This window comes from Oncorhynchus masou, chromosome 29 (genome assembly GCF_036934945.1).
Source record: "Oncorhynchus masou masou isolate Uvic2021 chromosome 29, UVic_Omas_1.1, whole genome shotgun sequence".
Taxonomy (NCBI): Eukaryota; Metazoa; Chordata; class Actinopteri; order Salmoniformes; family Salmonidae; genus Oncorhynchus; species Oncorhynchus masou.
In genome coordinates, this window is record NC_088240.1 from 32,042,723 (window position 1) to 32,058,280 (window position 15,558).

The 15,558-nt window shown below is 44.7% G+C and overlaps 1 protein-coding gene across 2 annotated transcripts; it reads left to right on the plus strand.

The window, feature by feature from the left end:
• Positions 1-79: 79 nt before the first annotated feature.
• Positions 80-14,603, plus strand: armc8 (armadillo repeat containing 8). Of its 2 annotated transcripts, none has more exons than XM_064944532.1 (22): positions 80-387; positions 2,102-2,178; positions 5,419-5,490; positions 5,739-5,881; positions 6,051-6,148; positions 6,318-6,410; positions 6,513-6,593; positions 6,726-6,801; positions 6,973-7,063; positions 7,242-7,302; positions 7,450-7,650; positions 8,275-8,370; positions 8,475-8,557; positions 8,728-8,809; positions 8,932-9,018; positions 10,489-10,581; positions 10,783-10,932; positions 11,614-11,709; positions 11,961-12,056; positions 12,269-12,362; positions 12,640-12,733; positions 12,883-14,603. In XM_064944532.1, the coding sequence occupies exons 1-22, from the start codon at positions 343-345 to the stop codon at positions 12,914-12,916; spliced, it is 2,043 nt and encodes a 680-aa protein (XP_064800604.1). In that variant the 5' UTR covers positions 80-342; the 3' UTR covers positions 12,917-14,603. The 2 variants fall into 2 exon arrangements, with proteins under 2 accessions (XP_064800604.1, XP_064800605.1); XM_064944533.1 differs by having other exon boundaries at positions 12,269-12,341.
• Positions 14,604-15,558: the final 955 nt, after the last annotated feature.

Here is a 15,558-nt window from a genome sequence, read left to right on the forward strand (position 1 = left end):
TAATAATCATATATTTGTCGAATCACCCAAACTTCAATTTCAAATTATCTGCGCGTTTAGAACCAAAATGTACCTAATTGACTTGATTCACAAATTGACATTCGAGCAATGTAGCCAGTGTGCAACTATAAACAATAGTTTCATTATCACAGGAAATGTTATCTGTGGCTTAAACAGACCAAATACACCCGACTAACTCCACCTAACCCATGAAATACTAAGTGCTTCTAAAGTGTTGCGTGATTTAGCTATATTTACTTTTTTAATCTGAGCAGCTGGTCTGGAGGGCAGAGTGTTTGGAAAGTGCTGCTCCGAGTGGGGTGCTCGACAGGGGGAAGAGAGATGGCGTGCTTGTTGGAGGCCCCTCTCCGCATCAGCGTGCTATCTGTGAGTCGTTCTTATACTATTTAATAAACATTTTATTTTTTTGCTATGCACTGCATTCTTCCTAACTGCATTGCATAGTGAAACGCAATTTACGTGTCGCATCAAATTATCAATGTGGGTTGAGGGCATGCACTGAATTTGCTAGCTAGCTACGCTAACTCAGGCTTTGCAACATTTAGCTAGCTAACGTTAGCTACTGTAGTTAGGGCGGTCTCCCGACGTTCACCCGGAATGACTTAGCTAGCTAACTAGTAACCGGTGACATTTACGTGAAACCAATTATAACGAAAACCCGCAACATGTAATAACTATATTGCACAGTGACGGTGTAATTAAATAAGGTTATGCTAGCTGGAACCACTCGCTAATTAGCTACCTAGTTGGCTAGCTATCTATAACCGTACTTACTCTGTTAGTTAGGTAGCATGCTATACAGAACTAGCTAGTTGTCTGAGTCAGTTTTGGGTAAAAGGCTCGCTAACTATGTCAAGTGTCAACTGCTGTCAGTTTTGTGATTGAGAATCGAATTTCACGTTTTTAAGACTAACGTTTATCATTTTTACTGATGTTTCAAAGTTAGCTATTAAGCTAACGTTAGCAAGATAGTTTAAAGTTATCATACTGGAAACGCCCCCATATGCTGTTGGTGGTGTCAGTGACCAGATCACAGGGTTTTGGAGGAAATACATGAAGATGCCATGAATACACGGCAAACTATACAGCTCTTCAACAAAATGTGTTCATTTGCCACCTGTTAGTCTGTCAACAGATATGTTTTTCAGGACCTGTAAGGAAATGGCCAAAGCCAGAGCTGGGTTTAACAACGTTTACCAAATGTCATATTCAAATAAAATGTTATTTGTCACATGCGCTGAATACAACAGGTGGAGGAGACCTTACAGTGAAATGCTTCCTTACAAGCCCTTAACCACCAATGCTTTAAGGTGTTTTAAGAACAGATTAAGAAATGAAAAATAAAATTATCAAATAATTTAAATATCAGCAGTAAAATAACAATAGCGAGGCTATATACAGGGGGTACTGGTACAGAGTCAATGTGCGGGGCACTGGTTAGTCGAGGTAATATGTACATGTAGGTTGAGTTAGTCACCATGCATAGATAATTAACAGAGTAGCAGCAGCAGTGTAAAAGAGGGGTCTGGGTAGCCCTTTGATTAGCTGTTCAGGAGTCCTCATATTGTCAAAGTTTTACATTTCACCCACCTGAAATGTGACGATGCACCCATAACTGCATCTGGACTACTGTAATGTACTTTAATTGTTAAAGAACTTTGTTTCAGATCCCTTACTGACTCATGACTGATATGGTATGATTCACAAGGAATACACACAAGTCATTGCAAATCCCTTTTTTTTAAAGAGGGCTATAGTAGAGCAGTGCCTCTTTGCTCATCAGTAACCTATTACATAGTGAGTCGTGGGGAAAGTTCTGGACGGTCCCTCAATGATAAACATAAACAAAGTTATCAAGTGACATATGACCATCTCGTGCACTGGATGAGTTTGCAGCTTGACGAGAGTAGCCTACTGCCTGTTGACCAGTCATATAGTTAGGAGGGGCTTTTCTGGGATGGAGTATCTATCTTGCCCAGGCCGGTGTCTTTCTGCTGAGTGTGTGGTTGGTGTCAGCAGTGGGATGATGAGGGAGGCCAAGCGCTGACTCATTGTTGTTCTGTCTCTTGTCACCATGCAGGAGGTCACGGCCACCAGTCGCCATTATGTTGACAGGCTTTTTGACCCTGACCCGCAGAAAGTGCTGCAGGGAGTCATGTAAGTACATTACCTTGTGTTGTAGTAGCCTATGTTTTTCTATAGGAAAATAGATATTTGTCCTGTCTGTCCATCTTTGTTTCCGTCCCAAATGGCACCCTATCCTCTACTTGGTGCACTACTTTTGACCAGAGCCTTATGGGAATTAGGATGCCATTTGGGCCTCTGTCTGTCCTTGTGTGAGTCTGGTATCTGTATGCGGGTGGAGCAGGCAGCTCTTGGTGCTCTGGAGGGAGCTGTCTGTCAATGATTGATTTGTTTGAGGTGCGACGTGAGCATGCTCAGTGTGTGCTGCTTGGAACACTTTGTTTACATGTGGCTGAACAACCTGGCTGTCAGTGGTGTGTGTTTCTCTCCGATCAGTCAGTGTGATTCATGCTGTGTGGTATGCCAGGTCTCTGCTAGTGTGTGTGTGTGACTGAGAGTGTGTTTCACTGGGCAGTGTGAGTGAGAGCCTCAGCACAGCTTGGACTCAGACATCTTTTCATCTTTATTTTTAACTCTGAGACCCAGCTCTGGTTACGGTTTTGGATGGCTAGCCGAGTCGCTTCTTACCTGACTGGTGCAGCAGTACTTTTCCACTGGCCTCCATCTTCTCATGGCTATTTAATTCCATTTAGCTACTTGTATCTTTATGTCATATGCATTGCATTCTATAGGGTGTCAGCAGTTGGCAAACCAGAGTTAGAATTCTGCAAGTTTGGACACACTTACTCATTCAAGGGTTTTTCTTTATTTGTACAATTTCCTACATTGTAGAATAATAGTGAAGACATCCAAACTATGAAATAACACATGGAATCATGTGTTAAACAAATCAAAATATATTTGAGATTCTTCAAAGTAGCCACCCTTTGCCTTGATGACAGCTTTGCACACTCTTGGCATTCTCTCAACCAGCTTAAACCTGGAATGCTTTTCCAACAGTCTTGAAGGAGTTCCCACATGCTGAGCACTTGTTGGCTACTTTACCTTCACTCTGCGGTCCAACTGATCCCAAACCATCTCAATCGGGTTGAGGTCGGGTGATTGTGGAGGCCAGGTCATCTGATGCAGCACTCCACTCGTTGGTCAAATAGCCATTACACAGTTTGGAGGTGTTTTGGGTCATTGTCCTGTTGGAAAAACAAATGATAGTCCCACTAAGCTCAAACCAGATGGTATGGCATATTGCTGCAGAATGTTGTGGTAGCCATGCTGGTTAAGTGTGCCTTGAATTCTAAATAAATCACCAATGGTGTCACCAGCAAAGCACCATCACACCACCACCTCATGCTTCACGGTGGGAACCATACACGTGGAGATCATCCATTCACCTACTCTGCTTCTCACAAAGACACAGCAGTTGGAACCAAAAATATCAAATTTGGGCTCATTAGACCAAAGGACAGATTTCCACCAGTCTAATGTCCATTGCTCGTGTTTCTTGGCCCAAGCAAGTCTCTTCTTTATTATTGGTGTCCTTTAGTAGTGGTTTCAAATCAAATTGGTCACATACACATGGTTAGCAGATGTTAATGCAGGTGTAGCGAAATGCTTGTGCTTCCAGTTCCGACAGTGCAGTAATATCTAACAAGTAATCTAACAATTTCCCAACTAACCAATATACACATCTAAAAGGGGTGAATGAGAATATGTAAATATGGATGAGCGATGGCCGAGCGGCATAGACAAGGTGCAATATATATTATGAAATACGGTATGTAGATGTATGAGTTATGTAAACATTAAAGTGGCATTGTTTTAAAGTGACTAGAGATTCATTTATTAAAGTGGCCAGTGATTGGGTCTCGGTGTAGTAAGCAGCCTCTCTGAGTTGGTTAAAGCAATTCGACCATGATTCACGCAGTCTCCTCTTAACAGTTGATATGTCTGTTACTTGAACTCGGTGAAGCATTTATTTGGGCTGCAATATGAGGTTCAGTTTACTCTAATGAACTTATCCTCCTCAGCAGAGTTAACTCTGAATCTTCCTTTCCTGTGGCGGTCCTCCTAAAAGCCATTTTTGAGACCTGCGGGAAACGATCCTGATATTTGCATTTTATTTTATTACCTTTATTTAACTAGGCAAGTCAGTTAAGAACAAATTCTTATTTTCAATGACGGCCTAGGAACAGTGGGTTCCTGTGGCGTTCCTCCTAAAAGCCATTTTTGAGACCTGCGGGAAACGATCCTGATATTTGCATTTTATTTTATTACCTTTATTTAACTAGGCAAGTCAGTTAAGAACAAATTCTTATTTTCAATGACGGCCTAGGAACAGTGGGTTCCTGTGGCGGTCCTCCTATAAGCCATTTTTGAGACCTGCGGGAAACGATCCTGATATTTGCATTTTATTTTATTACCTTTATTTAACTAGGCAAGTCAGTTAAGAACAAATTCTTATTTTCAATGACGGCCTAGGAACAGTGGGTTCAGGGGCAGAACGACAGATTTGTACCTTGTCAGCTCGGGGATTTGAACTTGCAACGCTCCGGTTACTAGTCCAATGCTCTAACCACTAGGATACCCTGCCGCCCCGTGTTGACTGACCTTCATGTCTTAAAGTAATGATGGACGGTGTATTTCTTTGCTTATGAGCTGTTCTTGCCGTAATATGGACTTGGTCTTTTACCAAATAGTGCCCTCTTCTGTATACCACTCCTACCTTGTCACAACACAACTGATTTGCTCAAATGCATTAAGAAGGAAAGATATTCCACTATTGACTTTTATCAAGGCAACCTGTTAATTGAAATGTATTCCAGGTGACTACCTCATGAAGCTGGTTGAGAGAATGCCAAGTGTGCAAAGCTGTCATCAAGGCAAAGGGTGGCTACTTTGAAAAATCTCAAAATATATTTTGATTTGTTTAACCCTTTTTTTGCTTAGTACATGATTCCATATGTGTTATTTCATAGTTTTGATGTCTTCACTATTATTCTACAATGTAGAAACTAGTAAAATTTAAGAAAAACCCTTGAATGCGTAGGTTTGACTGGTACTGTATGTTATTGGTTTATATAAGTGGTGTGATGTTCAGAATTCTATCCTCAAAGCAACATGTTAACAAGCTTGAACAGCAATGATGTTTCTCAGTTGAACCTGTGGCTGTTAGCATTAGTGTTAGACTTGTGTGGTTTAGCGTAGGTGATATGATTGCTACTGTGGTTGAACTCTGTCAAGCGTTGTTATTGTGGCTGTTGGTAACATGCTGAGGAAGCTCCACACATCTGACTCTGACCATTTGTGTGTTCACAGTGACATGAAGAATGCTGTCATCGGAAACAACAAACAGAAAGCCAACCTGATTGTCCTGGGAGCTGTGCCCAGGTGTCTCTCTCTCTTCACCTGTTTTTTCCATCTTCCTCTTTCTCCTTTCCCCACTTGCTCTCTTTCCCCTCCCCTCAACCCAATCTCCAAGCCCAATTGAATGGCAGCGTTGACTGCGTTTAACCTGCCCAGGGACTGAGGTTGAAAATTAGCCGGCTGGCTAAAACCGTCACTTTTACTGAAACGTTGATTAATGTGCACTGTCCCTGTAAAAATAAAATTAACTCAAACTGTGTGTCTCTCCCCAGGTTACTATATCTGCTCCAGCAGGGCTCGTCCAGCTCAGAGCTGAGGGCAGAGTGTGCGGTGGTGCTGGGTAGTCTGGCCATGGGCACTGAGAACAACATCAAGTCCCTGGTGGACTGTCACATCATCCCTGCCCTACTGCAAGGTAGATGTATGCGTAACACAGACAAATCGATACACACTCACACACAATCAGTCACACTTAGTGACGCGCTGACCCGTGTTAGTCTTTCAGTCATAAATCACTGACAGGACAGCACTCTGACTGAGGAAACACATACTCATTCTCTCATAGCAAGTGTATCTCTCTGCAGGTCTCCTATGTCCAGACCTGGTCTTCATCGAGGCTTGTCTACGCTGCCTCAGGACAGTCTTCATCAGTCCAGTCACCCCAGTGCAGCTGCTCTACACTGTAAGTCTCTCTCGCTCTTCTCTTTCTGTCTATCCCCCCCCCCCCATTGGTATTGTGTAACTTGCCATCACTATTCTTAGTGATGTGTTGTCTAACTGGGGTGTATTTCTGTGAGTGTGCACAGTAACACTGGGTGTGCGCAGTAACTGTGTGTGTTACACCTTGTCAGGACCCCACTGTGATCCCCCACCTCATGTCCCTGCTGAGTCGGTCACAGCGGACGCAGGAGTACATCACCCAGATCTTCTCCCACTGCTGCAAGGTCAGTACACCAGCTCACATTTAAAACACTTCACATTAGAGAAAGATTTACAGTATTGTAATAGAACACCGAAGACACTCAGTGTGTGTGTGTGTTTTGTAGACTCCGGAGCACCAGACGGTTCTGTTTAACCACGGGGCTATCCAGAACATTGCTCCTCTTCTCATCTCTCCCTCCTATAAGGTAGCCTTTGAAACGACTCCTCACCCAGATCTCAGTACTAACATCTCTGACCTTTTTATATTACCATGTCTCTCTCACCCCCCCCCCCCCCCTCTTCTCTCATTCTTTTCTTTCTGCTCTCATCCTATACAGGTACGGATGCAAGCATTAAAATGCTTCTCGGTCCTGGCCTACGAGAACACTCAGGTCTCCATGACACTGGTGAATGGTGAGGGGCTTTATTTCCCCTTCTATTTATGTCTGTCTCTCGCTGCTGCTGCTTTGGGACCTGACTGGGACAGCTTCCAGCTAGATTCTTCACTCTGTGTCAGGATTTCTATTATTGGCATTATATTGGTATTGTCATGGTAGCAAAAAGTTTGTTCTCCTCTCTTCTCAGTGCTGGTGGATGAGGAGCTGCTCTCTCAGGTATTTGTCAGAATGATGCAAAGGGATCAGCCCATTGATATGCAGCTCACAGCAGCCAAGTGGTGAGTGAGTGTTTCCTTCACTTGACTATTAAAAGAAGTATGCTTCCATTGACAGTGTTGAAGTAACTGTAAAGTATATGTTTTTCTGCAGACTATTAAAGTAAGAATCTCAAGTGTTTTAGTTTCGGGAAGATAATCTCTTTTCTCACTCACCGTTTGCTTTCCTCCTCTCCCCCAGTCTAACATACATGTGTCGAGCAGGAGCCATTAGGACAGATGACAGCTGCATCGTGTTAAAGGTGATTATACCATTTTGCGTGTCTTGTGCAATCATATGACTTGCCTGGTACTGGTATGTGTGTGATGTATGTTGAGTCTAGCCTGCCTGTTGTGTGTAGTGTCTTCCCTGCCTGTGTGTGTGTAATCCTTGTTCCATCCCTGTGTAGACCCTGCCGTGCCTGGTGAGGATGTGCAGTAAGGAGAGGTTGTTGGAGGAGCGTGTGGAGGGGGCAGAGACCCTGGCCTACCTGATGGAGCCTGATGTGGAGCTGCAGAGGATCGCCAGTGTAACCGACCACCTCGTGGCCATGCTGGCTGACTACTTCAAATACCCCAGCTCTGTCAGCGCCATCACTGACATCAAGAGGGTGAGACACTGGACTTTACTCATTGAACCTAGCCAGGCAATCTTACAAGGCAGAGAGAACTAGTACTGTCAGGAAAACCCTGACACTGTTGGGAGAAAAGAACACCACATTCCTTACTTTGGACAAAAACCTCTAACTCTCTTATCTCTCACCAAATAGCCAGCAGCATACCACCACCTAAGCAGGGTTGGTCCTGGTCAGTCCCTGGATGGGAGACCAGATGCTGCTGGAAGTGGTGTTGGAGTGCCAGTAGGAGGCACTCTTTCCTCTGGTCTAAAAAATATCCCAATGCCCCAGGGCAGTGATTGGGGACACTGCCCTTTGTAGGGTGCCGTCTTTCGGATGGGACGTTAAATGGGTGTCCTGACTCTCTGTGGCCATTAAAGATCCCATGGCACTTATCGTAGGGGTGTTAACCCCGGTGTCCTGGCTAAATTCCCAACCTGGCTATCAAACCATCATAGTCACCTAATAATCCCCAGTTTACAGTTGGCTCATTCATCCCCCTCCTCTCCCCTGTAACTATTCCCCAGGTCGTTGCTGCAAATGAGAATGTGTTCTCAGTCAACTTACCTGGTAAAATAACGGCTAAATAAATAAATATTGAATTGTCTTTATCTGCAGTTGGATCACGACCTGAAGCATGCTCACGAGCTGAGACAAGCTGCCTTTAAACTGTACGCCTCACTGGGCTCCAATGACGAAGATATCCGCAAGAAGGTGGCTTTCACTCAACAGTACACACACACACCCTTACCTAGCCGCCTTTAGAAATGTGTCCGTGTCCTCTTCCTAACACCCCCCCGTCTCTCTCCTCCTCCCAGATCACAGAGACAGAGAACATGATGGACAGGATAGTGAGTGGCCTGTCAGAATCCAGCGTCAAGGTGCGGCTAGCTGCCGTCAGGTACTGATAACATCCCTACCTCTCCACTGAGGGTGCTGTGACATCCTGAGTGTCCTGTCACATTCTGTTCCTTTCTTAGCCTCAGAAGATCTCCTTGCATCTGAGACATCTGACTCTCGAATGGTTGCCGTGTGTGCCTGTTGTGATATTGACTCTTCCTCTGTGTACAGGTGTCTTCACAGTCTGTCCCGGTCAGTCCAGCAGTTGAGGACTAGTTTTCATGACCACGCCGTATGGAAGCCCCTTATGAAGGTCTGTACCAAGGGGTCTTTTTCTCACCATACAAGATTACTTACTATACAAATGGTCTATGTATGCTGCGAAGTACATGGCCTTCGTAGTGAGACTGTACGTCTCTTCTCTGCTGTGTGTAGTTGTTACAGAACGCTCCAGACGAGGTGTTGGTCATGGCCTCTTCTACACTATGCAACCTGCTACTGGAATTTTCACCCAGCAAAGAGGTGAGACCGCCAGACAGCAATACAACACTACTACTGCTTCCTAGCTAGCGATACAACACTACCACTGCCACCTAGCTAGCGATACAACACTACCACTGCCACCTAGCTAGCGATACAACACTACCACTGCCACCTAGCTAGCGATACAACACTACCACTGCCACCTAGCTAGCGATACAACACTACCACTGCCACCTAGCTAGCGATACAACACTACCACTGCCACCTAGCTAGCGATACAACACTGCCACCTAGCTAGCGATACAACACTGCCACCTAGCTAGGTAAAGTTGAACTTTAAAAGTGCAGTCGCAAAAACCAAGCGCTATGACAAACCTGCATGAGGACCGCCACAGGAAAGGAAGACCCAGAGTTACCTCTGCTGCAGAGGATAAGTTCATTAAGAGTTAACTGCACCTCAGATTGCAGCCCAAATAAATGCTTCTGAGTTCAAGTAACAGACACATCTCAACATCAACTGTTCAGAGGAGACGGTCTTAATCAGGCCTTCAGGGTTGAATTGCTGCAAAGAAACCAATGCTAAAGGACACCAATAAGAAGAGACTTGCTTGGGCCAAGAAACACGTGCAATGATACACATGGAAATCTGTCCTTTAGTCTGATGAGCCCAAATGTGCAATTTTGGTTCCAACCGCCGTGTTTTGTGAGATGCAGCGTAGGTGAACGGATGATCTCCGCATGTGTGGTTCACACCATGAAGCATGGAGGAGGTGGTGTGATGGTGTGGGGGTGCTTTGCTGATGACACTGTCAGTGATTTTATTTAGAATTCAAGGCACACTTGACCAGCATGGATACCACAGCATTCTGCAGCTTTTCGCCATCCCATCTGGTTTGGGCTTAGTGGGACTATCATTTGTTTTTCAACAGGACAATGACCCAACACACTTCTAGGCTGTGTAAGGAATATTTTACCAAGAAGAAGAGTGATGGAGTGCTGCATCAGATGACCTGGCCTCCACAATCAGCCAACCTCAATTCAATTTAGATGGTTTGTGATGAGTTGGACTGCAGAGTGAATGAAAAGCAGCCTGTGCTCAGCATATGTGGGAACTCCTTCAAGATTTTTGGTAAAGCATTCCAGGTGAAGCTGGTTGAGAGAATGCCAAGAGTGTGCAAAGCTGTCATCAAGGCAAAGGGTGGCTACTTTGAAGAATCTCAAATATAAAATATATTTTGATGTTTCACACTTTTGGCCACTACATGATGTCATATGTGTTATTTCATAGTTTTGATGTCTTCACTATTATTCTACAATGTAGAAAATATAAAAAATCAAGAAAAAAACTTGAATGAATAGGTGTCCAAACTTTTGACTGGTAGTGTGTGTGTGTGTGTTTTAATATTTTTGTCTTGATGTTTTAGGACTAAATATTAGCTGTCAGGTTATGAACCTGCAATTTAGCATGACCAGTGGGAGTAAGTGCATATGTTTTGTGTATGTCTGCAGCCCATCTTGGAGTCAGGGGTGATAGAGTTACTATGCAGTCTGACCCAGAGTGATAGTCCAGCCCTGAGGGTCAATGGCATCTGGGCTCTAATGGTGAGTCACCGCTTTACTGCCTTGCTCTGCTCTCACCACTGTACTGCCTTGCTCCATTGATTCTCAGTCAGTAGAGCATAAGCAGTGAAGCAACCCTTCACCTGAGAATCTTCCAACTGGAACTTTGGTAAAGTTTCTGTATCTGCGCAACCCTACTATAGAAGGTGTGTGTCTAACCTACACCATCATGGTTGTGTGTAGAACATGGCGTTCCAGGCGGACCAGAAGGTGAAGGGGGAGATTGTGAGAGCGTTGGGAACAGAGCAGCTCTTCCGTCTGCTTTCTGACCCTGACTCTAACGTCCTGATGAAGACCCTGGGCCTGCTACGGAACCTGCTCTCCACACGACCCGTAAGACTGACACACACACACACACACACACACCCACATCGTATGTTGCAGACAGGGCATGTAGAGTCTCTGACTGGGGGGGTGTAGGTACATTCCTGGCTTCATGTCTCTTGAGGCACTTTCTTCTCCGTAGCCCGTTCCTGTCCTTCTCAAGCTTCTGCACTCCTTGCTGGTAGAGCTGACACCAGATGGAGCGTTCAGCGGCAGTGCCCTACAGCTGGGTAGGGTTAAGCCTGCACTTTTCCGTTGTGGTCTACAGTTGGTCTTTGTAGTGCCTCTGCAGAGCTGGCCGTACAGGGCTCCCGGTCACGCAAGGTTATCCACAGGGTGCACTAGAGGCACCTGATGTGAAAGGCCTCCAGCATCCTGATGTTGCTAGTGTAGATGGTCCACGTCTCGCAGCTGTAGAGGAGAGTTGTCATGACCACTGCCTGGTAAACATATATTTTTGTGTGAAGGTTGAGGCCTTTTGTTCTGGAAGACCATTCTCCTGAGCCTACCAAAGGAAGCTGAGGCTTGTTTGGTCAGGTTTTGTATTTCTCTTTCGGTACTGCAGTCGTCAGAGAGACAGACACTCTGCTTTTAATCATCTCAAGTCTCACGCACATTGTCTCGCCTTTTCATACTCTATCCCGCTTGATCAGTCTCTTTCTCTAACCTCCTCTCCCTTCTGTCTCCCAGCACATCGACCAGGTCATGAGTTCTCATGGGAAGCAGATCATGCAGGCAGTCACTCTAATCCTCGAGGGAGAACACAGCATCGAGGTCAAGGAACAGGTATGACCCCCTCCTCCCCCCTTTGGCTTACTATACCATGAACACTTTGATGTAGGGTTGCAATATTTCATTCACATAATCCCAAATTCCCAGGCTTTCCAGTTGGATTATTCCCTCCTTGCTTATTTCCTAATTCCAGGAGTGCTCCAAATTCTAGAAAACTTGTGAATTTCTGAGAAGTTAGCAGTTCTGCAACCCTACTTTTTTGTCTTGAGAAGCACTTCAGGACAGGGCTGCTGTCTGTGTTTCAGACACTCTGTATCCTAGCCAACATTGCCGACGGCAACACAGCCAAGGAACTCATCATGACCAATGACGACATCCTCCAGAAAATCAAATATTACATGGTAGAGTCTCTTCCCTCCATTAGCCACTGTAGTTATACTTCATTCTCAACTACTGATCAGGTTTAGAGGTTCACTGAACTTTGTCAACCTTCATATTTGCCTGTATCCATGTGTGATCATTTTATTTAGAACGAGTTTGACCGTCTCTCTTTGGATCTATTGTTGCCATATCTTAAGCAAGTACTGCCATTTTCTCTGTGATGTCCTCTCAGGCTCACTCTAATGTGAAGCTCCAGCTGGCGGCCACCTTCTGTATCTCCAACCTGATCTGGAACGAGGAGGACGGTGAGGCCAACGCCATGACAGGTTGTCACAAGCTGGGGGGGACTGCGGGGGAGCGTGGAAACGCAGATGTTCGAAGTGTTTGTGTTAGCCAGGGCTAGTGGTAGTTTCATGGATGTAGTGGTATAAAGTGAGTCAAATTCTGCAATGTTATGCATTACGGCAACGTAACGCATTTATGCTCCACTACATCAATGGTTTTCATCTGTGTTTTGAGTAAACACTGTTGGACCGGGTCTCTGCCTCTGGCTCCGACATCCTCCTCTCTAACCTTCCTACGTCGGTGTCTCTCTCTGTTCAGGTTCCCAGGAGCGTCAGGACAAGCTGAGGGAGTTGGGCTTTGTAGACATCCTGCACAAACTCACCCAGGCCTCAGATCCCAACCTCTGTGACAGGTCCGACACAGCCACACACACTTCTGATCTCTCTCCCGCTTTTCTACTCTCTTTTTCTACAGTTTCTCTCTTCTATTGACAGACAGACGCGCACAAACACATGCACGCTCATTGTGTTGTAGGATACTGACTCTCTCGCTCTCTTTCAGGGCGAAGACGGCAATGCAGCAGTATCTGGCGTGACCCTACGAGAGCAGTCTCCGATGTCGTTGCCCCTAACAACACAACTAACAATCCAATGGCCTGCCAGTAGGAGACCTGCCTGCTGCCGTCATTGTTTTGTTTTCTTCTCCTTCAGTTTAATCTTAGTTTTGTTGCACAAAGACACCTTTGAGCTGCAGCGACGGACGCCCCCCTTCCACCCCATCACCCCCAACCCAAACCTGACCCCCATCCCACCCGGAGACCAGGTTGGCGGGGGAACTGGGAAACACCTTCTGCATAGCAACGGTTACTGGAGGGGGGGGGGGTCATTCAAAGGTTTTTGCCTTTTTATTTTTTTATGCAAAGATGGATGTGAATGAAGAAGGGTTAGTAGAGTGCAGCACATCGCCACCATGTGGCCAGGAGGCTTTGGTGCTATTGGACTCCTAATGAGGAGACTGAACATAAAGATGTCTCAGAGAGTGGGACGGAGAGCTGGACTAAAGGCTCTGACGAAGAGGGCAGGGTTTTGGGAGCATCGCTTCCTCCTGGTTTTATTTAGCTAATTAATGATTCATTATTATTATTATTAGAGGGGCTTTATGTCACGAGATAGGTTGCGTTTGGAAAAAGACTGTTCAATTTGTACTTTTTTGTGTTTTTCTTTTTTTGTGGATACATACCTCGTAAATATATATAAACATATAAATATATTTTTTAGATGATTATTTCCCCCCCCGTTTGTTTTTTTGTGTCTGATCCCGGGTTCCTTGTACAGTAGGGTGTGAACATAATATCAATGGGAGGATGATGTGGTCAATAGAACAAAGTTAGAAGGTTGACTGGAAATATGGGCTGCTTTCACAGACCCAGATTAAGTTTAGTCCTGGACTAAAAAGCACTTTCAATGGAGAATCTCCATTGAGCATAATTTTTAAATCTCGTACTAGATTTAGGGCTCTATTCTATCTGTGTTGTGGAAGTTCAGTGTTATAGCGTGATTGAAATTTCTAGGCAATGTTCCCACGTTAGTGGTAAACGCTGCATATGTCGGTTCAACCGGAATGTACCTTTACATTTCGATCGGTGAATTTAACGATTCAGCGATACAGATTTAATTGGGCCCTTAATCTGTATCTGGTAAACCGGCCCATAGTGTCACTATGTATGACCCTGACTCTCTCTAGTCTTACCTTTCAGGAGGCACAAAGATGGATCTGCTAAATGTCCTTCACCTGTAGCCATTTGGTTCCTCCCAGAATCTTCTAGATCTTTCCTCTCCCTGACATTTCCATTCTTACAGAAGCTCTGACAGAATGAATGCTACCATTTGAAATATATGCAGACCTGAAAGAGGACTTGGTCATTGAGTACTGTCTTTTTTTTGTCCATGGGGCACCGGGTGGAGGGAAGTGGAGAACACTTGTCAATGTGAGGCATGTGAACAGGTGAACGAAACAAGTCACAAGTGTAACATATCTGAATACATGCATCAATTAAAGCTCCACTGGTTATAAGAGCATTACCATGGTTGTGCCACATGTTAAAATGACTTAGGAAGTGATCCCACTGGGGCTGGACATCACGTCATCCCTGACAATGATTCGGATCCAAAGCATCACAGAAGCCTGGATCTTATAAAACAACACTTTGTTTATTCTTGTATAATGTATTTCTGGTAAAGTTGGTGACATTGAATAATAAAATACATCTGAAGCCTCCCAAAGCCTCGGGCAGCACAGTAAGCCTACCTTCCTCTCTGTTAGTTCTGAAGCAGGCATATTCCTCATGCAGATAGCTGTGACATGCATTTAACACCCGCACCCCAAACCCCTCTCGTTGGGCCCCCCTTCCTCCCACTACTCTCACACCTCCATGCAGCCGCATCCAAGTCCTCACCTTGTTACAGAAAATAGAAACCAGCATCTGAATCTGTCTATATTACGCATAGTGCACCACCCCCAAACAACTCTGGTACACATTCCACAGATGCTTGAAAAATTAGGTCTCTGACCAATTTAACCGTATCTGAGCATTGTAGGATAAGTCTGTGTTATCCAGAGGTTGATAATTGTTCATGGGTTGCAGATGATGCTGGGGACATGGCAATAGTGTGTGTTGGTGCATGTGGGCTTTCATATGAAGCTGTTGAAGTGGAGATGTCTGGTTGAACAACTAGTGATGGATGGAAAAGGGCCAGAACACTCCTCTGTGTTTTCAACAGAAGATATTGCCAGAATATATAATTTACTAACACAAATAAATACATAACTTACTTTTCAAAATAAAAGTGCAGTGTTCATAATTGAGTAGTCAATGGTTTATAAATCACAGCATTCCCATCTGTGAATGATATGTGAAAGAATGGATATGTGCTATATATGTGTACGACTAGCAGTGTGTGTTCGAAGGAGAAGGCACGAATGGCTGGATGGCTAAACATTGGTTTGATGTGGGAACTTCACTGTTCAATCTGTCCATCTTCTTTTTCACAACAGACCTATATTCCCCTCATCCCCCACTATGCATAGCCTCCAAAACCTAAACCAGGCTGGTGCTGCCCTTAGATCTCCCTCTTAAAGGGTAATTCTGACACTTTTCAACCTCATTCATCATCAGCACCAAACCAACCACTGGGCAAAAACTTGTTGTTTAAAAATCTATTTGATGATGCTGATTCA

What these genes read in the sequence shown, in the direction of transcription:
- armc8 (XM_064944532.1), top strand. Translation starts at nt 343, where the DNA reads ATGGCGTGCTTGTTGGAGGCCCCTCTCCGCATCAGCGTGCTATCT. An exon ending in AAAGTGCTGCAGGGAGTCAT is followed by an intron (nt 2,179 to 5,418) that starts GTAAGTACATTA and finishes GTGTGTTCACAG; the next exon opens with TGACATGAAGAATGCTGTCA. An exon ending in ACGAAGATATCCGCAAGAAG is followed by an intron (nt 8,371 to 8,474) that starts GTGGCTTTCACT and finishes TCCTCCTCCCAG; the next exon opens with ATCACAGAGACAGAGAACAT.